The sequence below is a fragment of the Haliaeetus albicilla genome, chromosome 11, assembly GCF_947461875.1.
Source record: "Haliaeetus albicilla chromosome 11, bHalAlb1.1, whole genome shotgun sequence".
Taxonomy (NCBI): Eukaryota; Metazoa; Chordata; class Aves; order Accipitriformes; family Accipitridae; genus Haliaeetus; species Haliaeetus albicilla.
In genome coordinates, this window is record NC_091493.1 from 42,804,186 (window position 1) to 42,828,050 (window position 23,865).

Below are 23,865 nucleotides of genomic sequence, written 5' to 3' on the forward strand. Positions count from 1 at the left end.
GCGGCCTTCCCCCCCCCCCCGGTCCCGCCGCCCCGCGGGTCCCGTCGCCCCCCCACCCCGGCCCTGCCCGGCGAACCCCCGGTCCCGCCGTCCCGTATCGCTGCCGGCGCGAAGGTCAGTGCGAGGGGACGGCTGTGGGGGGGGCGAAGTCACACACTTTACTGGAGACCCCCAGAGCCCGCTCCCCGGGCTCCCCAGGTCCTCATGAGCCCCCCCCAGGTCCCCCACACCCTCCTCCCAGGCTCCCCACCCTCCCCAGAGCTCCTCCCCAGGCTTCCCAGGTCCCCCAGAGCCCCCCCAGGTCTCCCAGAGCCCCCCTCCAACACCCCCAGGTCCCCCAGACCCTCCCCCCAGGCTCCCCAACACCCCCAGAGCCCTGCCCTGGGCTTCCCAGGTTCCCCAGAGCCCCCCCAGAGACCACCTCAATAGCTCCAGGTCCCCCAGAGCCCTGCCCTGGGCTTCCCAGTTCCTCAGACAACACCCCCCCCGGGCTCCCCAACACTTCCAGGTCCCCCAGAGCCCCCCAGGTTCCCCAAAGCCCCTCAGGCCGCCCAGCCCTTAAGGTTCCCCAAGGCTCTCCCTACCCCAGCTCCTCACCCCACAGGTTCCCCCAACTGCCCCCAAGGCTCCCCACCACCACCACCCCCAGGCTCCCCCAAGGCTCCCCACCCTCCTCTCCATCCAACGGAGGGCTCAGCCCCACCGGGACCCCATCCTGCCAGTTGACCCCCCCCACCCCCGGCTCTGACACCCCGGGGGATGCGTTCAGCCGCCGGTCCTGTCCATCTGTCCTGCTGTGAGTGATGCTGGGGAGGGGTGCGGGACCGTGGCCGTAGCCCCCTCCCCATCATCAAGGGACCGAGCTTCCCCTCCCTGGGGTGCCCCGCTCAGAGCGGGGTGACCCTACGTCGGAAGCAGCCGCAGGTGAGGCACCGCAGGGCAGCCATGCTGAGGTGGAAGAGGGTGCCGTAGTTGAAGAGCAGGCGGTAGTAGGTCCTCACGGACAGGTCCCCCGAGGGATCCGCATACTTGAGGGCCACCAACGGCGTGTAGAGGCTGTTGGTTTGCGTGCGGAAAGCCGGACGCCTGGCTCTGATCACATTCACGATCGCCTGTGAGTGGAGAGGAGGGGCTCAGGGCTAGCATAGGGCTGGGAACGGCGCCCAGAGCATCCCCCCCCAGAAATCCTCTCAGCCCCACACCTCAGCCACGGCGGCAGGGCTCTGCCCCAGCGTGGCAAAGATTTCGTGGGAAGCCGGCAGGTATACGTCCTTGAAGTACCGCACGGTAGCCGGGTCGGTGCCGGGAAACTCGGAGCGTGAAACCTCTTCCATCAGCTTCAACTCAAAATCCGTGTTCACGGGGCCCGGTTCCACCATGGAGACGCTGTGGGACCACGGCGGGTGCTCAGGGTGGGGGTCCAGAGCCACCCTTGGGCCCTCTGGGGTGCTCCCTGCGCCCCATCACACTCACAAGACGTTGAACTGCAGCAGCTGCACGGCCAGGCTCTCGCAGAACCCCTCCACGGCAAACTTGGAGGCGGCGTAGACGTCATTGAAGACAATCCCTGTGAGCAGAGAGGGGCTGAGCTCATCAAGACAACCCCTGGAGTGAGACCCCCACACAGTGGGACCCCCCCACACCTCACCCTGCAGCCCCATGACACTACTGATGACCACGATGTGACCACTCTGTCGCCGCTTCATGTCGGGGAGGACGGCTTTGATCATCCTCACGACCCCAAAGAAGTTGGTCTCGAAGATGCGCTTCATCTCCTCCACGCTGATACTCTCCACCGGACCGACATGCCCCACGCCGGCGTTATTCACTGTGGCACAGTGTGGGGGGCTCAGAGACCCCCTCCAGCCTCCCCTTGTGGCCCCCCACCCACCACCCTGCTCACCCAGCACATCCACCCGTCCCCCGGGGATGTTCTCCATGCACTCTGCCACTGAGCTGTCGCTGCAGACATCCAGGCGTTGGATGCTCAACGTCTTTCCCAGCGCTGGTCCGGCCACCTCCTCCAATTTCTCCTTCTTCCGTAGGTCCCGCATGGTGGCGATGACTGCGGGGAGCCCCAGCCCCGGTCAGGGGGACCCCAGATGCCAGCCGGGGTCGGAGGGTCAAGCCGGGATGATGTTCCCTAAGCTGCTTTGGTAACACAGCCTTTAATCTCCCCCTCGGGACTAATCCCCAGCCCTGGTGCGGGGTTGGTGGTGGGGCAGCGGAGTTGTGGGGACACACATGTGTGTATATGACAATGGGTGGCATGGGAACGAGGATGGTGTGAGGGCACTGCATGCGTGTGCGTCCACCTGGGTGGGAGTGTGCCGCCAGACCCGGTTACACGCATGTGCGCTCGCAGCCGTGCGCTGCTCGTGCCATCTGTGTCCCCGTGGGGCTGCCCCACGTCCCCAACTCCCCTCCGCCTGGCAGGGTGGTGGGTGGGGGGCACAGGGACACCTCGGCTCTCCGGGGCGGGGGGGGGCTGTGAGCTTGGGGCCATGGGACTTCAAGTCCTGGGGGCTGTGGGGAGAAAGCCTCTGGGGCTGGATGGACAGGGACCCCAAAAGCTGCACCCTCCCCAGCCTGCTGCCCCATCCTGGAGGGCTCCCATCCCCGCCTTGCTGGGGCAGACGTGGGGCTGTGGGTCCCCTCCCAGGACAATGTGGAAGGGTCCCTTCCCTGCTTCTTACCATGGAAGCGTTGCTGGGGGTCCTGCGCCAACCTCACGGCGACGGCGAGGCCGATGCCGGAGGAGCAACCGGTGATGAGGACGGTGCGGGGCACGAGGGTGGCCATGGCTGCACTAGCCTGCAGTCCAAAGTCTCTTATGAGATCAGGACCCGGCGTCACGTGGGAGCAGGATCAACCTCCCCAGGGCTGCCCTGGGGAGGGCACGGGGGTCCGCTGGGCCACGGCCCTCTCCCCTGCCCGCCGATACGGCGCGCGGCAGCCCTCGGGGACGTGGATGGGGACAGGCGATGGCACGCGTGGCTGCGGCCCCGTAGCCAGGTGCCCACCCTGGGCCTGTCGGGGACCCCACAGCCCCCCAAACTGTCATGGAGGTCCGTGGGGGAGCTGGGACAAGGCGGCTGAGGGTTGGGGAGGGGGCTGTGTTGCCACCAGAGCCCCGTGTGGGAGTGGGCAGAGGCTCGGTTCGGGGGGCTGGGGGCATCCGCGGGGGCTTGTTACTGCAGAGACAACGGTAAATATTTGCCGGGAAATGGAAAACCGGGGGAGCGGAGCCGAGCGACCGTGACTCAGGCGATGAGGCAATGGGGCGACTCCGGCCAGCCGGGCCCCGGGGACCAGCCCAGCCGAGCGGCAGCTGTGCCGTGGGGTAGGGGGGTCCCCCGAACCCTCCAGTCTTGCTGTGGGGATGGGTGCTCCAAAATCCCCAGCTTTGGTGTAGGGATGGGAGTGGGGTGGGGGGCTTTGTACCCCAAAATGCGCTGTCCTTGCTGTAGGGCTAGGAGTGGGGTTTGGGGCCATGCACCCCAAAACCTGCCATCTTTGCTGGGGGGCTTGGGGGGGGGCCTCTGCACCCCTAAACCTCGCTGTGGGACTGGAAGCAGGGTGGAGGGCTGTGCACCCCAAAACCTGCTGTCCTTGCTGTGGGGCTAGGAGTGGAGTATGGGGCTGTGTACCCCTAAACCTGCCATCCTTGCTGTGGGGCTGTGAGTGGGGCGGGGGGGGCTCTGCACCATTAAACCTCACTGTGGGGTTGGGAGCAGGACGGGGGCTCTGCACCCCAAAACCTCCCATCCTTGCTGTGGGGCTGGGAGCAGAATGGGGAGCTCTGCACCCCAAAACCTCCCATCCTTGCTGTGGGGCTGGGAGCAGGGTGGGGAGCTCTGCACCCCAAAACCCGCCATCCTTGCTGTGGGGCTGGGAGCAGGATGGGAGGCCGTGGACTCCTAAACCTCGCAGTGGGGCTAGGAGCAGGGTGTGGGGGGTATTCTGCACCCCTAAACCTTGCTGTGGGGCTGGGAGCAGTTTGGGGGGCCCTGTCCCCCTAAACCTCGCAGCGGGGCTGAAGTCTCTCTCTCCCGTTGGCCCCGTTCGGGTCGGTGGGATCTCGCAGCCGGGACCACCCGGGGCCGGTGTCGGTCCCGGGACCCGCCCGTGGGCCGGACGGGAGGCGGGGGCTCCCGGTGAGCCGGTCCTCCTCCGGTCCTCCCCTCCCCTCCCATCCCCTCCCCGCAGCCCCGACGAGCCTGGAGCGGACAGGGCGGGCTACGAGCTCCGGTACCGGGTACCGGGTACCGGGCACCCACCGGGCCGGGCATGGAGGGTCTCCCGGTCCCCGCCGCGCTCCTCGCCGCTCTCCTCACCCTGCTGCAGGGGCTGCCCCCAGCCAGGGCAGGTAACGCGTACCGGGTGGGCTGGGGGGGGGGGACACACCCCACGCCCACGCGTGTCTCTTCTGGCCACCCCACACCCCCCGCCTCAGTTCCGCGGGGAGGTGGGGGACACCGGCGGGTTGAGCCCCGAGACCCCCGGTGTTGGGACCGGGGGGGGGGGGGTCGCGGATGCCCCCGTGGGATCCCCGCTGCTGTCACGCGTGGGGGCCCCCGGGGGCCCCGCCGCCGCCTTCAGCACCACGGACAGGGCCGGGGGGGGGCCACGGCGTCCCGGGGTGGGGGGGTCGGGGCACCCCTTGGGACTCTGGGGGTCCCCCGTGGCTCCAGCCGTGGGGTGGCACAGCTGGCGACAGGGACAGCCTCCCCCTCCCCACCCCGGGGCGTGGGGTGTTTCCCGTGGGTCCCTTGGGGGTGCTCCTCCAGGGCAGGGGTGCTCCTCCGGGTCCCTTGGTGGGGGTGCTCCCCGTGGGACAGGGGTGCTCCCCCCCAGGGCGAGGGTGCTCCCTGTGGGTCCCCTGGTAGGGGTGCACCCCACGGGGCTGTGGGTGGGGGTGCTCTCCCAGGGGCAGGGGTGCTCCCCCCGGGTCCCTCGGTGGGGGTGCTCCCTGTAGGGAGGGGGTGCACCCCCCGGGGCAGGGGTGTAATCCCCCGGGTCGCTTGGTGGGGTTGCTGCCCCTGGGACGGGGGAGCAGGCGGGGTGGGGAGCCCCGGGTGCCTGGGTCCCCTGGCTGGCCTGGGGGGGCAACGGAGGGGGGGAGTCTGGGGAACCACCTGAAGCGTAAATAATGGGGATAAGCACTGGCACGGGCTCCCGGAGGCCATGGGGGGCTGGGGGGGGGGCCCCTCGTCCCACTCCCACCAGCTTTGCCGCACCCTACCCTACCCCTTGGCTTTACCAGGAGCGATGCCGAGCCACCGGCACCCCTGTCCCCCCCTCCCAGCTCCCTGAGTCACCCATGCCGCACACGCCCGGGTCTGGAGTCTGGAGGGGCTTGGCCGGTACAGCCACTCCAGGGCCACCCACCAACCCTGTACTGGGGGTTCCCAGATCGTGGGGGGGGTCCCTATCCACCCCGGCACGCCATGGCCGGGTGATGGCTCTCCCCGGGGAGCGCCGGCAGGAAGCCGGACCCATGTGCCGGGGTCAGAAGGGCCTGAGAGATGGCTTGACCAGAGCGGGGTCAGCCAGTTCCCAGCCTGGTCCTGTCCTACCATGTCCCCGCTTATGCTTGGGGTGCCCCAGCCAGGCTGGGGGGGGGGGGGGGGGCTGGGGGCAGTTTGGGGAGCCCCGGGAGGAATTGCTGCCCCCCTGGATCCCCCTGCCTGGCCTGCCCGGACAGGCCTTTCTGGCAGGGAGGGTGGGTGCAGCCCCGGGCTGGGGGGGGCCCTGGTGCTCTCTGATGTGGCTGCAGTCATAGCCCCCAGCCCGCACCCCCCCATACACACCTGGCTGTGCCGGATTAACCCTCCAAGCGCCCAGGCGCAGGCGACGATTGGGGTCCGGCTCCCTGCGGAGAGAGGGCAGCACCCCCAACCGTCTCCCCAGGCCCCCAGTTGGGTGCAGCCAGGCTGTGCTTAGGGGGTGACAGGGATCTCCCATGGGTGACGGAGCCCTCCCGCCCCATGGGGTGCAGCCGTGCCGTGGGGTGCAGAGCAGGGCCGGGGGCGGAGGAATGCGGCGAAGGAATCTGGCGGCTGCGGGACCGGACCTTGGGCCCACACAGCTGCCTGGCACCGGGCCGGCCCGGCTTGGCAGGAGGCAGGCAGGGGGATGGGGATGCAGCCGCGGTCCCCGGCTGGAAGCACAGACAACGGCTGGGGTGTCTCCGGTGGGTCCCCACCCCCTGAAGGGTCCCCTCTTGCCCTGCAGCGGTGCCCGTGGACGTGCTGCAGATGCTGGGCATGCAGGACGGCCGGGATGGCGTCTCCGTCACTGCTGGGATCTGCCCGCAGCGCCCGGGGACCGAAGACCCTGATTTCGCTTTCCGCGTGGACAACCGCACCCAGCTCAGCGCACCCACCAGGCAGCTCTTCCCTGGTACGGCACCGGGTGGCCGCAGGGCCGCCGAGCCCATTGTGGGGTGCAAACCGAGCCGCTCCAAGGGCGAGCATCCCCTTTCAGGGTGCAGAGCCACCTCTTGGGGTGCATCGGGGGGGCTTAGCTTGATGGTTGCTCCTTTTCCTCCCTGCTGCAGGTGGCTCCTTCCCTGAGGACTTCTCCATCCTGGCCACAGTGCGTGCTCGGCGTGGAGGACAAGCCTTCCTGCTCTCCATCTACGATGAGCGAGGCGTGCAGCAGCTGGGCATGGAGATTGGACTCTCGCCCGTCTTCCTCTATGAGGACCAGGAGGGCCGGCCGGCCCCCGAGCAGTACCCCGTCTTCCGCAGGGTCAACCTGGCCGATGGCAGGTGAGTGCCGGAGGGGAGTACAGGGGGTCTCTCCGGCCCCTCTCACTGCGACCGAGTCCCGTCTCCGCAGGTGGCACCGCGTGGCATTGGCCGTGAAGGGCACCAACGTCTCCTTGCTGGTGGATTGTCACCTCCTCGCCACGCTGCCGCTGGAGCGGGGACCTCAGCCCCTCGTTAGCACTGAGGGGGTGACGATTTTTGGGGCCCGCCTCCTGGATGAGGAGGTGTTCGAGGTGGGTCCCTCCCCAAATCCATGTGCCAGAGGCCCTGGCTGTCCCACAGCATCCTTGCCCTGGTGGTGAGGGGTCCGGGGAAGGCGGGGGGACCCGGTTGCCGTGGTCGGTAGAGGCCCCAGTTGCACTGGGGGCTGCTTTCTGTCCCTGTGGGGTGCCCTGGTTCCTCTCCCTACATTCCTGCCCACTGCAAATGTCAGGGGCCACGAGCAAAGAGGCAGCATTGAGGCAGCGAGGCGAGTGGGGCTGCCCCCCCCCATTTTGTCCCCAGCAGGCAGACAAGGGTCCCTTTGTTCACTCGCCACCCCCTGCACCCTCCACCCGGCCGAGGGGGTGTCCACACTGGCTGCCCCAAGCCACCCACGGACCGGCCGGCTACTGCAGGGACAGGGCTGGCCACGAGCACCGGCTCTTGCACGCATGTCTGGGGTGTGCGTGGACACCTGATTGGCTCGGGGTGCAGATATGGGGGGGGGGGGGGGCAGAAAACCCACTCCCTCGTGCTCCCCCCTTCTTCTCTGCCACAGGGTGATGTCCAGCAGCTGCTGATTGTGGCTGACCCCGAGGCTGCCCACTCCTACTGCCATCTCTACATGCCAGGCTGCGACCAGCCCCTGCTCTACCCCCTCCTAGCCCCCTTCCCGGAGGAGGTAAGCACTCAAGCTGGGAAGGGGAAAGGCTGGGGGGACCCTTGGGAGCCCCCACCCTGCCAGGCAGCCCACAGGGATACTGCCAGGCTTGGTGTCACCGTGGGGGGAGCTGCCAGGGCCCCTGACGCCCACGTTTCTCTCCTTGCCGGCGTCTGCGCTGCCCCTTGCAGAGCAGCCCGGAGCCCACCGCTGCCCCACGTAGGAAGGGCAAGAAGGGAAAGGGGAAAGGCAAGCGGAAGGGCAAGGGCAAGAAGAGGAGGAACAAGGAGCTGCTGGAGCAGCATGAGACCTCTGTGCCCTCCGTCACGGCCAGCCAGGTAGAGAGCGTGACTAACCCGCCTCTGCGGCTGCTTAACCCACCTTGGTTAACCCAGCTCTGCTAACCTGCTGCTTGTGCTTGGCTGTGGCGTGCCCGCTCCGCAGCTCCCCAGTGCCTGTCAGCCAGCGCCGTGCCGCAGCTTGGCTCCTCATGCTGAGGTGGGACAGCCGGGACCCAAATCCGGCTTAAATGCAGAGCGGCTCCAGGTGTGCATGGCCCGAGGCAGACCCAGATGCATCCCGGAGCTGGCAGTGCCCATACACAAAGCTCATGCTGTGCCACATGCGGCCTGTTGCATCCAAAGCAACTCTCAGCCTCATCTTTGCACAGTCCAGGGCAAAGCAGGCCGGCTCCAGCCTCTCTGGCCTCCATGGAGCCGGACCTTTGGGTCTGTTGGATGTGACTGCAGGACTCTGGCCAGAACGGCTTCCCCTCGGGATTCGAGGGAGCCTGGGCAGCCGGCGCATCCCCACAAGGTTGCCGATCCTGCTGGCACTTGGGGCTGAGCCATCCCCACAGCTCCTGGCCTTACGGAGCGTGTCCTGGGAGCCGGTTGGGATCCCCTGGGCAGAGACGCCGGGGCAGGGCAGGAGGCAGCGCCCCGCACCTCTGCCTTCGGCCCCTTTGGCTCTGGAAATGGGTCACGGCTGCAGCTGGGGACGGCGGTGCCGGCCAAGGGCGGCCCGGGGACGGTGGCCCCTCCTGCCGATGAGTCAGCCTTGGCTGAGCCCGGCCGGAGAGACCCGGCGAGGGGTGGCTGTGCTCCAGGTGCTGCTTGGAGCCACGGACCATGCAGCCCTTGTGTGTGAGGGAATGGCCGCCCCCACGCCTGGGAGCAGCAGCTGCCGAGCACTGGCTTGCCTTCCCCTCTGCCCCAAAAGGGGAACGGCTCCTGTGTCCCAAAGCCAGGCAGGGGCTGTGGTGGGGTGGGGACATCGTGAGTCCAACCGTGGCCCCCCGCCAAAAGCAGGGCATCCCCTGGCCCTGCCGGCCTGCAGGACCCCACAAGGGTCATGGGCCAGCACCTCCCTCTGCTGCAGCACTCCCTTCCTCACCCTGCGCCCTTTCCGCATCGCCCAAGGCCAGCGCGCCCACACCGACGCCGTCCATGGAGGAGAGCTTCCTGCCGCCGGTCCCCTCCAGCCTTGCCACCACCGTGAGCGTCACCCTGAACGGCACCGACCCCTTCGAGGTAGCACCAGGGCTGGGGGCTGGGGCAGGCAGGAGGGTCCTCTCCTTCACAACCCCAGCGTCTCCCCATCTCTTAGGACACTGGCGAGGAGCTTATGCTTGAACTTGAAGATGATGGAGTCGCTGGGGCTGGTAGCACGGAGCTGCCGGGCTATGAGGACTACTATGATGGGGACCCTGCGAGCCGGGAGCGGTTCGGCCCTGCTGAGCGGGAGGAGACGGTGATCCAGGCTCCCCAGGTAATGCTGGGGACAAGAACTGGGACCCCCCCCCAGCTACCGCTGGCTGAGCTGGGGCCACAGTACGGGGTCCAGCAGCCATGTAGGTGGTTCGGAGCCCTTCACTCCAGCCCAGCTCTCGGCTGATTCTCCTCACCCTGATGTTTTGCAGGAGCCTAACTTGAAGGGGGAGAAGGGCGAGCCAGCCATCGTGGAACCGGTGAGTGGGGCACAGCCCCCCTGGGGACGTGTGACCCCAGCCCTCTGTGGCACCCCAGGGCTACCCATCTGAGACGGTTCGCAGGACGTGGCTTGCTCTCTTCTCCTTTAGGGTTGGCGATTCGAGGGGCCGCCGGGACCCCCAGGCCCTGCGGTGAGGAGCGAGGGGCTGCGGTGGGAAGGGATTGGAGGTGCCAAAGCATTAACATGCTTCTGTGTTCTCCACAGGGGGAAACAGGTCCCCTGGGACCACCGGGGCTCCCAGGGCTGCCCGGGGACCCTGGAGATCAGGTACAGAGCAGACGGGGAGGGCTGCGATGGGGCCAGAGCTGCCCTGTGGCAGGGCTGGGGCCGCAGGCGTCCCGGCAGTCCTGCTGGTACATGCCGGCGTGCACGTGGGGCGATGGAGCTGCAAGCCCTGACCTGACAGCCTGGCTTCTACCGGTGTGATGACGGCTTATCCCCTGCTTCCCCTCTGCTAGGGTCCCGCAGGACGGCCGGGGCTGCCAGGAGCTGATGGAATCCGCGGCCCAGCGGGGACCATGATCATGTTGCCAGTAAGTGCTGGGGCAGGACGGGATCCTCGGGGACCCTGCCGCCTGCTCCCTGTGGAGTCTGGCAGGTGACAGCTCTCTAGGTGACACGGAGCTGGCTGTCCCCAGGGCTGGGGTCTGGTGGCTCCCCTTGTCCCTCACCCTGCTCCTTCCTCCCAGTTCCAGTTCGGTGGAGACTCCCTCAAGGGTCCCACTGTCTCTTTCCAAGAAGCCCAAGCCCAAGCGATCCTGCAGCAGGCAAAGGTATGGACCCCTCACGACCAGTCTCCCCTGCCCAGCCTCCCCACTCCCCCTCACCCCTCTCCTCCCTTCTCTCCCCAGCTTGCCATGAAGGGTCCCCCAGGTCCCATGGGGCTGACCGGCCGCCCAGGACCGCTGGTGAGTATGGCTGGTGTGGCAGCCTCTGCAGGGTGCCCACCCCACGAAGATGCACCTTGTTGGGCCAATCTCCACTTCGAGCAAACCTTCATGGTGGGGTCTCCATGCTCTCCTGTTTTTGTAGGGTCTACCTGGACACCCAGGACTGAAAGGAGATGCGGGGGACATGGGGCCACGGGTGAGTCTCACTTGGCTGGGCTGTGCGAGGAGAGGGTGTGCAGGCTTATGCCCCAGGCAGAGGTCTGGCAGGCTGCAGGCAAGCCCAGCCCTGATGCCTTCCCCTCTTCTCCATCAGGGTCCTCGGGGAATGCAGGGACCACCGGGGCCGCCAGGGAAGCTGGGCAGACGGGTAAGCACTGGAGATTCAGGTTTTGCCTCCCCCAAATATCCTGGTCCACTGTCATGTGCCAGGGTGCCCCTTTCCCATCCCCGTCCCGAGGGGCTCTGAGCTTCGGGCCCCTTCCCACTCCCTCGACTTGTCTTGCAGGGTCGTGCTGGAGCGGATGGTGCCAGGGGTCTCCCGGGGGAAACCGGACCCAAGGTCTCGTGCGTGGGGTGGTATCGGTGCTGGCAGCAGGGTGGGGGGCCAGGACACCCAGGTCCTTGTGTGGCAGGGGGTGATGTGGGCTCAGCCTGATGCCTGTCCTACCCCACAGGGTGACAGGGGCTTCGATGGGCTGCCGGGGCTGCCAGGCGAGAAGGGCCACAGGGTAAGTGGGACCGCACCGTGTCCCCTCCTGCCACCACCGTCCCCATGCCGCCTCACCCTCTTTCTTCTGCAGGGTGATGTGGGGAAACCAGGACCAGCGGGCCCCCCTGGGGAGAAAGGCACCAAGGTGAGGAGCGTGGAGAGGGATGGGGAAGGGTCAGGCCCTGCTGGTGTTGGTGGATGTGCTCAGCTCCACTCTGTTCTCTCTAGGGCTCGGACGGCCTCCCGGGACCTCGGGGGCAGCCTGGGGAACCTGTAAGTACCTGCTGCTGGCACTGGGTGCCTGCCCTGGCTTCTCCCCCAGCCCCAGGACTGGTGGGGGGCAAGCTTGGTCCCCAGCTTTCTCCCTGCACCTTTTTGGAGAGATTTGGGCACTGGATTCCCCCACCCTAAGGAATATGGGGTGCTGGGGTCAGTGCAGCCATCTGAGCCCTCACTGACCCCTCTGTCCTTGGCCCTAGGGTATGCGAGGCCTGATCGGTTCACGTGGCTCCCCTGGGCCCCCCGGACCACCGGTATGAGACACCGCTTCTGCCTGTCTGTCTGTCCATCTGTCCTCACCTTGGACCAAAGGGATTTTTCTCTGTCACCCATCAGCCTGGGCACGGCATCGTCCTTGGTGCGGCGTCACCTTGGGGCGCAGCATCACCCTGATCCTCCCTCCTTCCTCTGCAGGGTGCCAGCGGCATCGATGGAGCGCCGGGGCCCAAAGGCAATGTGGTGGGTGTCAGTGGGCCCCCCCAGGAGCATCTAGCCCGAATTAGCCAGCGAGAGACTGGGATGCTCCAGGGAGGGGGAGGCAGGGCTGGGGCGAGAGCTCCCACGTGCCCTCGTGGGGTGCGTGGGCTGGGAGGGTCCACAGGGGTACAGTGAGGGTCAGAGTGGCACATCCTGGGGTCTGAGGGGGCTTTTTGCTGCACTAATGGACTTTCTCTGCCCCCCCAAGGGAATCCATGGGGAGCCGGGACCCCCGGGACAGCAAGGGAACCCCGGTCCGCAGGTACGTGAAGGTGATAGGGGGCCAGTGGGGTGTCCCCACGGGGCTGGGGGCTCAGGTGCTCCCTCAGTCCCTTCTCAGCACCCCGGTCTGTTCTCTGGCAGGGTCTGCCTGGCCCCCAGGGCCCCGTTGGGCTGCCAGGGGAGAAGGTGAGTCAGGATCCAGCATGGATGGGGGGGAGTCCAGAGCTGCCCCAGCTCTGAGCGGGTGGTGGGGAGCTGCAGGGATGACCCCAGTCCCTCTGCATCCCCACACGTCCTCCTCTTGCCCAGGGCCTGCCAGGGAAGCCGGGAATACAGGGTGTGGCTGGGGCCGACGGGCCCCCGGTGAGTACCGGCGAGGGGCTGTGCAGTCACTCCGGTCCCCGGCAGAACGGGGACCGCAGGGCAGCATCACCGTCCCGGCTTGGGACTCACATCTTGCGCATCCCTGCAGGGTCACCCTGGCCGAGAAGGGCCAGCCGGAGAGAAGGGCCTTCAGGTAAGGGACTGATCCCCACCTCGTGCCCTGGGGGAGGGGATCGGGTCCTCTTTCCAAGGGGAGGGTCCTGTTTTTGCTGACTCTCTGTCCCCAGGGCCCTGTGGGTGCCCCTGGTCCCGTTGGTTATCCAGGACCCCGTGGGGTGAAGGTAAGCACAGCCTCCCCCTCCACCAGGCTCTGCCAAGGCACGATGTGGGGGGTCAGGCGGTGTCCCCTGGGCTGGGGTCTCCCCTCCAACCCCTCTGTGTCTCTGCAGGGAGCTTTTGGCTTGCGGGGCCTGAAGGGCAGCAAAGGGGAGAAGGTAAGAGGTGTCAGGGAGAGGGGACAGCAGGGGACAGGGGTCCTTGTCCTGTGGTATCTGTGGGTCCCTGGTGTTGGGGGGCACTCGTCCTTGCCCTGAGATAGCTGCGGGTGGGGGGATGCCTGGGCTGCAGCTGGGGCCAGCCCCTCCATTTTGGGATTTGGGGCTCAGCCCCACACTGTGACCCCATCTGGGGCTTGTACCAGAGCTAATGCAGTCTCAGCCCCCCAAAATGTGCCTCTTGTTCAGGGAGAAGATGGATTCCCCGGCTTTAAGGGGGACATGGGCCCCAAGGGCGACAGGGTAAGTGGGGTCCTGATGTGGGGGTCTCCTCATCAGGGCTGTGTGGGGTGGCTGCGGGTGCTGTGAAACCCCATGAGTTTTTGCTGGCTGGCTGCAGGATTCGGGGTGGTGGTATGGAACCAGGGGACACACACACAGCTCTGTCTGTGGGGACAGCTGGGACCTGAGGGAGCAGCCCTGTCCCCCCGGGCAGCGTGCTCCCCGCACCTCTGCATTACCATTCCAGGGTGACCAGGGTCCGCTGGGCCCCCGCGGTGAGGACGGCCCCGAGGGGCTGAAGGGGCAGACGGGTCCCATGGGGGAACCAGGTGCTCCCGGCCCTGCTGGTGAGAAGGTGAGGGGAGCCCTGTGTCCCTGTGTCCCCGTCCCCGCATCCTTTGTAGCCTGTGGCTCAGCTCTGCTCTCTCCCTTGCAGGGCAAGCTGGGAGTGCCGGGTCTCCCGGGCTATCCTGGGCGCCAGGGCCCCAAGGTGAGCACGGGGGAGACTTTGGTGTGTCCCTGGGACCCCAGGTGCCTCATCGGCCCTGGGTTATCACTTGTCCTCTCTCCTTAGGGCTCCACTGGCTTCCAGGGTCCCATGGGGCTGGCAGGAGAGAAAGGCAAGAGGGTGAGTCAGCCCTGTCCCTCTGTATCATGCTGTCCCATCCCTCCAGGCCGTTCTCTGTCCCCCACATCCTGCTCTGCCACCCCCTCTGCGAGCCAGAGTGGGGCTGGGCTGAGCTGAAAGCCGAGGAAGGGACCCAGCCGCATGGCCCTCTCCATTCCCGTGTTATGTGTCCTCTCGCAAATGCGCTTGGGCACGCTCTGTCCCCTCGGGGGACATGTGGGGGTCTGCCCTGTGCTCTGCTCTCCCCACCTCCTCTTCTTTCCCCGCAGGGCAAGGCTGGCCAGGCTGGGCAGACGGGACAGCGAGGGCCCCCGGTGAGTAACCGCAGCCCCAGCCTCAAGCTCGGGGTGAGAGGAATCACCCCGTGTGCTTTGGCTGGTGACTACCGGAGGGCTGGCTGTATCCCACCGTGACCATCCCAGGGTCCAGCTGCATCCCACCACAACCATTCCTGGGTGGATTGTATCCCATGGCAACAATCCTAGGGCTGGCTGTAACCCACAGCGACCGAGCTTGGGGGTCTGTTGTATCCCACAGCAACATGCTCCGCAGCCTGCCAGTATCAGGCTGGAGCTGGTTGTTTCCCATGACAACCAGACCATGGGGACCACTGTAACCTGTGGTGACCAGATTCCAAACTTTTGCCTGTATCCCATGGGAACCACCCTGGGGCCAGCCATGTTCCTCCCGCATCCCTGCCCCACTCCCAACCTAGTCCCCCAGCTTCCCACCCCACTCCCAGCCCCTCTCCCTACCCTGTACCCCCACTCCAAGCCCTGCTCCCTGCCCCACACCTCACCCCCTCTTTGCCTCCCACCTGTGCAGGGCCTCCCAGGGGAGCGAGGTCTGCCTGGTCCCACAGGGAAACCGGGCCCGAAGGTAGGTGGGAGCCTGGCCACGGGGTCCCCGCTATCCCCCACGTCCCCATCTCTCCGCCGTGCTCAGGGCCCCTCGGCCGTGGGTGCTGGCAGGGGGTCTGATGTGGGGTGGTGGGAAGGGTGGGGGTCTTTGCTGCTGCCCTCAGCCTGTTTCTGTCTCCCCAGGGAGATCCTGGCCATGATGGGGCCCCTGGCGCAGTGGGAGAGAAGGTAAGTGAGGGGTGGTCGATGCACTGCAGGGGGGTGTCCTCCTGCAAAAGCACCCCGGGAAGGGACCAAGCACCGGGGAAAATAGGATGCCGGGCGTGGGGAGAGGATCTGGGTGCTGCAGGGCCATGGGAAAAGTCCCTCTGCCACTGACTGTGGGTTTTCTCTCCCTCTCACAGGGTCCCCAAGGTCCACAAGGACCCAACGGCTTCCCAGGCACGAAAGGTCCCCCTGTAAGTGGTGATGGCTGCACATGGTCCTGCCCTGGTCCTGCCTGTGCTTGAGACCGTGCGGGGGACAGAATCAGGCTGGCACGTCCTTGTCCTCCCACTGCGCCCTGTCGGGTGCAGGCAGCGGAGAGGGGAGCCCAGCTACGTAGCCTGTATCCCCCACCCCGTTACCTCTGCTCCTGCTCAGGGTCCCGCTGGGAAGGACGGCTTGCCAGGACACCCGGGACAGCGTGGTGAGCCGGTAGGTCCTCTGCCTCCCTTGCCTCGGGGAGGGGACTCCTGGCAATACCCAGCATTAACCCCTCTCTCCTCTGCAGGGGTTTCATGGCAAAACTGGCCCCCCTGGCCCCACAGGGGTGGTGGGACCCCAGGTGAGCACTGGGGATGGAGGCAGGAGGTGTTTGTATTGAAGTGAGCCTGGTGGAGGGACCCCCAGATGCTCACCCTGTTCTCTCCCTGCAGGGTAAATCAGGTGAGACGGGGCCCGTGGGAGAGAGGGGGCACCCAGGCCCCCCTGGCCCCCCTGGAGAACAGGGCCTGCCTGGAGCTGCTGGCCGAGAAGGAGCCAAGGTAGGAGCCGTGCTGGGGGTCCAACCTCTCACCCGGACCACCACAAGCCTGAGCCAAGCGGGGCTGGGTCCCCTCTGAGCTGTGCGGGGAACAAGGGCTCCCCCCGACTTGGTGGGGACAGAGCAAAGCTCTCTGCTACTCCTCTCCACCTTGCAGGGGGACCCTGGGCCTGCTGGCATCCCTGGTAAGAGCGGCCCCCCAGGCATCCACGGCTTTCCCGGCACACGGGGGGCACCTGGAGAGACGGTGAGTGCTGTCCCAGGCTTGGACACAGCCTTTTATGGCCCTCTGGAGAAGGAGTAGGGTCCCTTCTAACCATCTTCCCTGCCCTTCTACAGGGTCCACCTGGCTTGAAGGGTGGGGAAGGTCCCCCTGGTCCCCCTGGACCCACAGTGAGTACAAAGCATCATGACATTTGAGGGGTTATCTGGAGTTTTGGGGTTTCCCTTGGAATATATATACTCCTTGGGAAGCAATTTTGCCACCCTGCTTAAAATTCTAGTTGATAAATGTTTCTTTGGAGAGGAGGAAGACTGCCGGGGCCTTCTTCCCTCCACCCCACCTCTCTCTTCTCCCCAGGGTTCCCCCGGAGAGCGAGGCCCCACGGGGGCTGCTGGAGGCATTGGACTGCCGGGCCGGGGGGGTGCACAGGGTCCCCCCGGTCCCATTGGCGAGAAGGGCTCCCCGGTAGGTGCGAGAGGGTGTGTGGGGTGAGGCAGGAGGTATGGGACAGCGCTGGGACAAGCTGTGTCTCCCATGGGTGCCAGCCAGCCCTGCTCTCAGCCCTTCCCCTTCCTGCCCGCAGGGTGAGCGAGGTCCCATGGGTCCAGCCGGGCATGATGGGATCCAGGGTCCTGTGGGGCTGCCGGGCCCAGGTGGACCCCCTGGCCCCGCCGGAGAAGATGGGGACAAGGTAAGTCAGAGGGGCACAAGTTGGCACCTCTAGCAATAGCTCCTCGTCATTTCACTACTGACAGCACAGGGATGCCTGGGATGGGCTTTGGGGACAAGTCCCCTTGCCTGGGGGATGTTCCAGGGCTGAGGAACCTCTGGGATGGGGCAGGTTTCCTCTATGGCTTCCCAGGAGCAGGGATTTCCTGGGCGGCAACGGGCTGTTGGTCCTGGCAGGCTTCCTTGGCACTGCTTCCCAGGTGGTGGCAGGTTTCCCTGGTGCTGGGATTTCCTTGGCTGTGGCTCCCCAGCCATGGCAGCTTTCCCTGGCTGCCAGCACTCCCTTCTCACCATCTCTCACCGGCCGCGGACTCTCACCATCTTCCCTTTGCGGCAGGGCGAGATGGGGCTTCCCGGACAGAAGGGCAGCAAAGGCGACAAGGGCGAGGCGGTGAGTGCTGAGGGGCTGCTCTGCCCAGGGATGGTTCTCCGAGGGGCAGAGCAGCTCTGGGAGCAGGCGGGGAGATGGCAGCAGCGAGGTGGGAGATGTTTGGGGGTTGCCCTAACCCTATGTGGGTGCTCCGGTCCCACAGGGCCCCCCTGGACCGACAGGAATTCAGGGACCCATCGGGCACCCTGGCCCCGCGGTAAGCACCCTTCCCACCCCATTTATTCCCTCAACTGAACCCCACCTTTCCCTCTTGGCTCCCTTCCCTGCCCTCCCACCCCACACATTGGGGTTTCTGTGGGGCAGGCAGCACTGACCCCAACCTCTCCCTTTGCAGGGAGCGGATGGGGAGCCAGGGCGCCGCGGGCAGCAGGGGATGTTTGGGCAGAAAGGAGATGAGGGATCGCGGGGTCACCTTGGCCTAAGCGGCCCCCCTGGCCTGCAGGTAGGGAGCAGAGAGGGGTGGGATTGGGTCTGCTGGGCTGGAGGGGACGAGGGACATGTGGCTGCGGGTTCTGCGCAGCCTGCCTGGGCCAGGGCACCCTCTGCCTTGTCCAAGGGGCTTCTGGACCCCCTGAGCTAACTGGTGATCCCCGCAGGGCATGCCAGGCCCACCGGGCGAGAAGGGTGAGAACGGAGACGTTGGCCCCATGGTAAGGAAACCCCGCAGCCGTCCCATTCTGCACACCCACCGCTCCCCCTCCACCTCCTTCTGCCTCGTCTCCAGCTTCCCACGTCTCCCCCTCCCATGGGAGCTGCACGATTCAGCTGCCCTTTGCAGTCTGACCCCCCCTCTGTGCTCCCCACAGGGCCCCCCTGGCGCACCGGGACCCCGTGGGCCGCAGGGACCCAGCGGTGCCGAGGTGAGTACAGCCCTAGGGGGGCTCGGCAGGGGCTAATGATGGCAGGGGCTGCCCCCAACGTGGGTACCCCCCATCCTCTTGCCTTTAGGGTCCCCAGGGAATGCCAGGTGGCGTGGGACAGCCGGGTGCCGTGGGAGAAAAGGTAAGCCCACATTTGGGAGGGCGGAGGACGGTGTGGGTCTCAGTCTGGGTGCTGGGGCTGGGCAGAGCTGCCTGCACAGCCCAGCACCCGGCAGCATCTGCCCCGTTGCTTTTCTCACCCAGGGTGAGCCAGGTGAAGCGGGAGATCCTGGAGCCGCAGGGGAGCCCGGACCACCCGTGAGTATTGCAGAGGGGAACAGGGTGTCTTTTAGAGGCAAGACAAGGAGAGCGGGGGCCAGATCCTGCTCTGGCTGGCCACAGAAAGCACAGGCAGAGCTCCTGGTGAACATTTTACTGCCCAAACTTCCCCTTCCCTGCTCTAATGTGACCCTCCCACCCTGTCCCTCTGCAGGGTGTGAAAGGAGATGTGGGGGAGAAGGGAGACGCAGGGCAGTCGGGAGCAGCTGGACCTCCTGGCAAGAAGGGCCCACCAGGAGAGGATGGAGCCAAAGGCAACCTGGTAAGGGGAAGGAGCAAGCACGGAGAGGCAGGGGCATGCTGTCCCGAGCCCCCGCATCTTCCCTAGTAGCCCTGCAAGGCACTAATCCCTGTCCCTGCCTCTGCTTTCCCAGCACGCAGAAGATCTGGGGCTCCCTCTCAGTCCCACGCTCGTGTCCCCTTCTCTCTGCAGGGTCCCATCGGCTTCCCTGGTGATCCTGGTCCCCCCGGAGACCCCGGCGTGCCGGTGAGTAGCCCCTGCTCACCCCTTAGAGGGGCCGCAGAGCAGAAGTAGCCCCACTCCTGGGGCTTTCCCAGGGCTGGAGCCAGGCCCCACGTTCCCCCATGGTTCTCCGGTGTCACCCACTGCCTCGCTGCCATCAGCCTGGGGTGGTGATTGAGTTGGGAGCTGCCAGGACACTGTGGTTCTCTGCCCATTCCGCCTCGTCGGTGCTGCCCGGTGTCTCAACAGCTCAGGGGTGAGCTGGGGGGGCTTGGCTAGGTGAGTGCTCACCCTCCCCTGTGTCGCAGGGTCTGGATGGAGCTGCTGGAGAGAAAGGTGACAGCGGGGACCCCGGTCTGCCGGTGAGTGGGGCAGCTGGCGATATCACAGCCGCAAAAGGGGGGTCACATTCCCAGCGGGACCACCCTAGGCTGGGGGGCTCCAGGGGCTCTAGCTGAGCTGTGCTGCTTCCCAGGGCTCTTACACACCCTTCGCCCTCCACGCTTCCCCCAGTCCTGGCTGTGGAACTCTCCCCTCACCCCAAACTCCCACTGGGTTCGTTTCAGGGTCCGCCGGGCGCTTCAGGGGAGCCGGGTCCCCCAGGTCCCCCTGGACGGAGGGTAAGTAGGGGAATGGCGAGGGTGAGATGGAGAGGCACAGCGCGGGATGAAGTGGGACGGCGAGCGGGGCTGGCCAGGGCCAATGTGCAGCTCCTGGTGTCTCTGTCCCCTCGTCCAGGGACCCACGGGACCAATGGGGCGTGAGGGCCGTCAGGGCGAGAAGGGTGCCAAGGTGAGCAGTGGCCGGTAGACCCCAGGGCTCCCCAAACCCACTCCCCTCCAGAAGCCTCCACCAGCCTGGGACAGGGCCAGACCCCCCACCCTGGAGAGGTGAGGCTGGGTCCTGAGGGGTGCTGGCCTCAGCTCTGTCTGTCCTTCTGTCTCCAGGGACAACCCGGCACAGAGGGGCCACCTGGGAAGACGGGGCCCGTGGGGGCACAGGGGCCACCAGGACGGCCGGGCTCTGAAGGACTGCGCGGGATCCCCGGCCCTGCCGTGAGTCGGGGGCTGCAGGGAGGATTTTTCCGTGCCCATGTGCGGCTGCCTGTGTCCCCAAAGCCCTGGCCAGCTGCAACTGGGGGACGTCCCCTTGGGCACGATGGGTGCAGCTTGTGGGGGTCACAGCTTGGAGGGGTGTTTTGGGGGGGCTCAGCCTCAGGCCTCTCGCCCACACCGAGTCTCTTCCAGGGTGAACAAGGTCTGCTGGGGGCTCCAGGACAAGCGGGACCACCCGGCCCCCTGGTAAGTCAGGGTGAGCGAGCCCTGGGTACGGGTGATCTGAGCTGAGCACGGTCCAGGGTGCGTGACACCCTCTTGGCCTCTTGCAGGGTCCCATGGGTTTGCCTGGCCTCAAGGGAGACCCCGGCCACAAGGGAGATAAGGTGAGACGAGGTGACGGTCATGCAGGAGCTGGGGTCCCTTACCGTCCCTTACCCGGACTCATCCCCGAGCCCCCTTGGTCCTGGGGAGGTGGCTGTCTGACGCTGCCCTTTGCCCCCAGGGCCACGCTGGACTGATTGGGCTCATTGGACCACCAGGAGAGATGGGGGAGAAAGGAGACCAGGGGCTTCCAGGCATTCAGGGTCCCCCAGGACCCAAAGGAGACCCTGTGAGTATTTGGGGTCTCCCCTGAGCTCAGGGGCTGGGTGAACGTGGGGGGAGGCAAGGGGCTGATGCTCTCTCTACCCACAGGGTTTGGCTGGACCCACCGGCCCCACTGGGCCCCCCGGCCCCCCCGGGCTCTCAGTGAGTATCTGCCTGTGCTATGTGGGTTCACCAAGGGTCTCCCGCCTGCCCTTAACTCCCCCGCAGACCCCTAGGGGCTTCATCCCCCAGGAGGGTGAGATGGGTAGTGGGGAGCCCAAGCCTCAGGGAGGGGGTCAGGGGCAGCTGCCATGGGATCACCATGTGCCTGGCCAGTGCCCCTCTCCTCTCTTCTCTTCCCCGCAGGGACCCTTGGGCCAGAAGGGCTCCAAAGGCTCGCCGGTGAGTGCTGGGGAGGGATGGGTGGGGGGGCAGCTCCTAATGTGCTCCCCAGGGAGAACCCGGGGCCTGTCGCAGGGAGTCAAGTGCTACGGTGCTGAGTCCACTTCTTTTTCAGGGTGCTCTGGGTCCCCGAGGTGACACAGGCCCCCCCGGTCCCCCGGGACCGCCGGTGAGTAAGTGATGCTCTGGACAGGCACCACTTCATGTCTGTCCCCTCCTGGGAGGGCTCTGATGTCCCCGGACCCCCCCTCATCCTACCACCTGGCCCCCCCATCTGCTCTCATCCCTTCTCCCTTCATCCCTCTCTGTCCCAGGGCCGCCCAGCTGAGCTGCTCGAGCCGCTGCCCTCGAGCCGGAGCAGGAGGCACCGGCGGGCAACCAAAGGGGTTCCAGGGGAGCAGGGAGCCCCCCTGGATTACGAGGGGCTGGAGGAGGTGTACGCGTCGCTCAGCTCCCTGCGCACCGAGGTGGAGCAGCTGAGACGGCCCCTGGGCACCCCCGAGAGTCCCGCACGGGTCTGCAGAGAGCTGCAGCTTTGCCACCCGCACCTCCAGGACGGTGAGGTTTTGGGGGGCCAGTTTGAGGGAGAGGGAACACCAAAACCCCCTCCGATGGAGGGGGGGACTTTACATCATGCCAGGCGGTGCCCGCACGGAGTGTCCCTGGCCAAGGCTTGGTCAGAGCCAGCAAGGAACTGGACCATCTATCCGTCTGTCTGTCCTTCCCAGGCGAATACTGGATTGACCCCAACCAGGGCTGCTCCCGCGACGCCTTCCGCGTTTTCTGTAACTTCACAGCCGGCGGCGAGACCTGTCTTTTCCCCGATAAGAAGTTTGAGGCTGTGAGTTTGGGCGAGGGCAGAGAGGATCTGGGTGTCCAAAAACACCCCCTCCCCCAGCAGCCCTCCCAGCCGGGACGTGATGGGGGCAGTTTGGGGCTCACTTTTCCCTGTGCTCTGGGGCGCCGGGGGTTGGAGAGGCTTCACCCCCGACACCGTCTCTGTCACCCCCAGGTCCGACTGGCCGCCTGGAACAGGGAGAAGCCGGGGACGTGGTACAGCACCTTCAAAAGGGGCAAGAAGGTGGGAGCTCCTCATGCTATCCGGCCTGAGGGTGGGGGGAAAGGTGGACCCCCTGCGTGGCATCACCCCGGCCGCTGGGCAGGCGGGTGTCTGTGTCTCAGCCCCTGTCCTGTCTTCCCCCCCCTCCAGTTCTCCTACGTGGACACGGACGGGAACGCCGTGCCTGTGACCCAACTCACCTTCCTGCGTCTCCTGAGTGCCAGTGCCCGCCAAAACTTCACGCTGAACTGCCAGCACGCCGCCGCCTGGTACGATGCCCACGCCGGCACCTTTGCCCGCGCCCTGCGCTTCCGCGGGGCCAACGAGGAGGAGCTGGGGCACAACCACCCAGCTGCCCCCATCCGTGCCCTCCACGACGGCTGCCAGGTGAGTCCCCGAGCCGCGAGGACCCCGAATCTCCTTCCCGTCGCTCGTCCCGCACGCCGTGTCCCCGGCCAACCCGGTACGCCACGTTTGCTGCCTTCCTGCAGGGACGTCGTGGCCAGGAGCGGACAGTGCTGGAGGTGACCTCGTCCCGCGTCGAGTGGCTGCCCCTGATGGATGTGGCCGTCGTTGACTTTGGAGACACCAATCAGAAATTTGGCTTCGAGCTGGGACCCGTCTGCTTCATGGGCTGAGCGCGGCCCCGGACAGCGCGCGGGGAGGGACGGCTTGGAAGGGGGGGGGCTCTCCGCTCCCTCCGCCGCCCCCCGTGCCAGGGACAGTGACCCAGGGCCTGCTCTGGCATACTCAGGACTCGGAGCCGCCGCAGTGCCATCCCCTCCTGCCTGCACAGCCCCCCCTTATTTATACTAACGGCTCCCTGCAGTGGGGGGGGGAGGAAAGCTGGGGCAGGGTGCCCCAGGCTGTAGGGAGGGGGTTCGAGCCAGCCCCCCCTCCCCGTGGTGCTACAACGCTCCCCGAGAGCCCCCTTAGTGAAGCACTGGACGTGCCCTTGGCACAGCGACGCCGCGAGCCCCATCCCCATGCCTGCGGGGACCGGACGGGCCCGGATCCAGCCCCCTCCCCGGCCGTCGCGGAGCCGGTGTCCCCAGGCCAGGACATGACCCGGGGTGGGGGGTGTTAAACCTCCTCCTTCATCCCCCCCCCCCCAATTCTCTGCCTCCTCCTTGAGGGGAGCGGGTGGAGGGGGGGAGCCCCCCCCACCCCTTGGCCGGGGATCGCCCCAGCTCATGGCAGAGCCCGTCCGGCGCGGCAGAGGGGACGTGGGGAGGTTGGGACAGGGTTGGGGCCGTACGTTAAGGCTCAGCCCCCGGTCCCAGTGCCGTTGCAGTTACTGTACGATAAACCGACTGTATCGAAGCCGTCTCCCATCCCAAATCCTTGCCGATTTCCATGGAAACGGGGGGGGGGGGGGGGGCTGCGCGCCCCAAATCGGGGCTCGTGACGCCCTGAGGCTGCCGGCCTCGTGTCTCCGCTTGCACGAGGGCGCGCGAGGCCATCGCACGCGGGGATTCGGCTTGGGCACGTGCCCGCTGCCAGCCCCTCCTGCCACCCCCCCCCCGAGTCCCAGAGAGCTGCCCCCACCCTGGGGACCCATCGCCGTGTCCCCAAGGGATGGCTTAGAGGGGGACACCCCCCCCCGGGGTGGGGGGCTGCGAGGGCAGGGTTGGCACCTGGGCATGGAGCGCCGGTGGAAGCAGGACCCGAGCCCAGCGGGACCCGGGTACCCCGACTGCTCCCCCCGCTCCCCAAATCTCCATCCCGAGGGTGACCCAGGGCTGCCCCCCCCCCCCAAAATCTCCATCCCCGGAGGGGGGACCGGGCCAGAAAAGGGGACCCGGGGCATCCCCGGTGAGGGGACCAGGGGTCCCTCCGCGCACCCCGAGCATCCCCTGGCCGGGATGCGGGTACCACGGCGGGCGGGGGGCGGGGGGGGGATGCTCGGTCACCTCCCCCCTCCCTCCCTCCCTCC

At 66.8% G+C, this 23,865-nt stretch overlaps 2 protein-coding genes across 9 annotated transcripts; one reads left to right on the forward strand and one right to left on the reverse strand.

Annotated features, from left to right (window-relative positions):
• Nucleotides 1–13: 13 nt before the first annotated feature.
• Nucleotides 14–23,252, forward strand: COL5A3 (collagen type V alpha 3 chain). Of its 7 annotated transcripts, none has more exons than XM_069797479.1 (69): nucleotides 14–114; nucleotides 2,046–2,156; nucleotides 4,210–4,369; nucleotides 6,238–6,405; nucleotides 6,563–6,776; nucleotides 6,847–7,009; nucleotides 7,537–7,659; nucleotides 7,830–7,976; nucleotides 9,060–9,170; nucleotides 9,247–9,408; nucleotides 9,560–9,607; nucleotides 9,719–9,760; nucleotides 9,835–9,897; nucleotides 10,089–10,163; nucleotides 10,320–10,403; nucleotides 10,482–10,538; nucleotides 10,663–10,716; nucleotides 10,834–10,887; nucleotides 11,026–11,079; nucleotides 11,195–11,248; nucleotides 11,321–11,374; nucleotides 11,458–11,502; nucleotides 11,709–11,762; nucleotides 11,923–11,967; nucleotides 12,194–12,247; nucleotides 12,349–12,393; nucleotides 12,517–12,570; nucleotides 12,680–12,724; nucleotides 12,819–12,872; nucleotides 12,981–13,025; nucleotides 13,275–13,328; nucleotides 13,555–13,662; nucleotides 13,744–13,797; nucleotides 13,882–13,935; nucleotides 14,205–14,249; nucleotides 14,761–14,814; nucleotides 14,979–15,023; nucleotides 15,200–15,253; nucleotides 15,438–15,491; nucleotides 15,568–15,621; nucleotides 15,713–15,820; nucleotides 15,977–16,066; nucleotides 16,159–16,212; nucleotides 16,400–16,507; nucleotides 16,626–16,733; nucleotides 17,109–17,162; nucleotides 17,305–17,358; nucleotides 17,497–17,604; nucleotides 17,759–17,812; nucleotides 17,969–18,022; nucleotides 18,111–18,164; nucleotides 18,287–18,340; nucleotides 18,516–18,623; nucleotides 18,795–18,848; nucleotides 19,133–19,186; nucleotides 19,391–19,444; nucleotides 19,563–19,616; nucleotides 19,772–19,879; nucleotides 20,072–20,125; nucleotides 20,212–20,265; nucleotides 20,385–20,492; nucleotides 20,576–20,629; nucleotides 20,834–20,869; nucleotides 20,985–21,038; nucleotides 21,184–21,427; nucleotides 21,598–21,710; nucleotides 21,882–21,950; nucleotides 22,080–22,316; nucleotides 22,421–23,252. In XM_069797479.1, the coding sequence occupies exons 3-69, from the start codon at nucleotides 4,291–4,293 to the stop codon at nucleotides 22,565–22,567; spliced, it is 5,325 nt and encodes a 1,774-aa protein (XP_069653580.1). In that variant the 5' UTR covers nucleotides 14–114; nucleotides 2,046–2,156; nucleotides 4,210–4,290; the 3' UTR covers nucleotides 22,568–23,252. The 7 variants fall into 7 exon arrangements, with proteins under 7 accessions (XP_069653580.1, XP_069653583.1, XP_069653579.1 ...); XM_069797478.1 differs by lacking the exon at nucleotides 14–114 and adding an exon at nucleotides 799–924; XM_069797482.1 differs by lacking the exon at nucleotides 4,210–4,369.
• Nucleotides 888–2,853, reverse strand: RDH8 (retinol dehydrogenase 8). 2 transcript variants are annotated; one of them, XM_069797494.1, is made up of 6 exons: nucleotides 2,697–2,853; nucleotides 1,904–2,065; nucleotides 1,649–1,828; nucleotides 1,474–1,567; nucleotides 1,203–1,386; nucleotides 888–1,112 (listed from the first exon to the last, which is right to left on the reverse strand). In XM_069797494.1, the coding sequence occupies exons 1-6, from the start codon at nucleotides 2,800–2,802 to the stop codon at nucleotides 888–890; spliced, it is 951 nt and encodes a 316-aa protein (XP_069653595.1). In that variant the 5' UTR covers nucleotides 2,803–2,853. The 2 variants fall into 2 exon arrangements, with proteins under 2 accessions (XP_069653595.1, XP_069653596.1); XM_069797495.1 differs by having other exon boundaries at nucleotides 1,904–2,148; nucleotides 2,697–2,811.
• Nucleotides 23,253–23,865: the final 613 nt, after the last annotated feature.

Excerpts from the sequence above, each read along its gene's own strand:
- RDH8 (XM_069797494.1), bottom strand. The coding sequence starts at position 2,802 with ATGGCCACCCTCGTGCCCCGCACCGTCCTCATCACCGGTTGCTCCTCC. Across the intron at positions 2,066-2,696 it reads CCCCCAGCAACGCTTCCATG|TCATCGCCACCATGCGGGAC; the intron begins GTAAGAAGCAGG and ends GGCTCCCCGCAG. Across the intron at positions 1,387-1,473 it reads CTGCTGCAGTTCAACGTCTT|CGTCTCCATGGTGGAACCGG; the intron begins GTGAGTGTGATG and ends GTGGTCCCACAG.
- COL5A3 (XM_069797479.1), top strand. The coding sequence starts at position 4,291 with ATGGAGGGTCTCCCGGTCCCCGCCGCGCTCCTCGCCGCTCTCCTCACC. Across the intron at positions 16,213-16,399 it reads CTGGTCCCCCTGGACCCACA|GGTTCCCCCGGAGAGCGAGG; the intron begins GTGAGTACAAAG and ends TCTTCTCCCCAG. Across the intron at positions 20,266-20,384 it reads CCGGCCACAAGGGAGATAAG|GGCCACGCTGGACTGATTGG; the intron begins GTGAGACGAGGT and ends CTTTGCCCCCAG.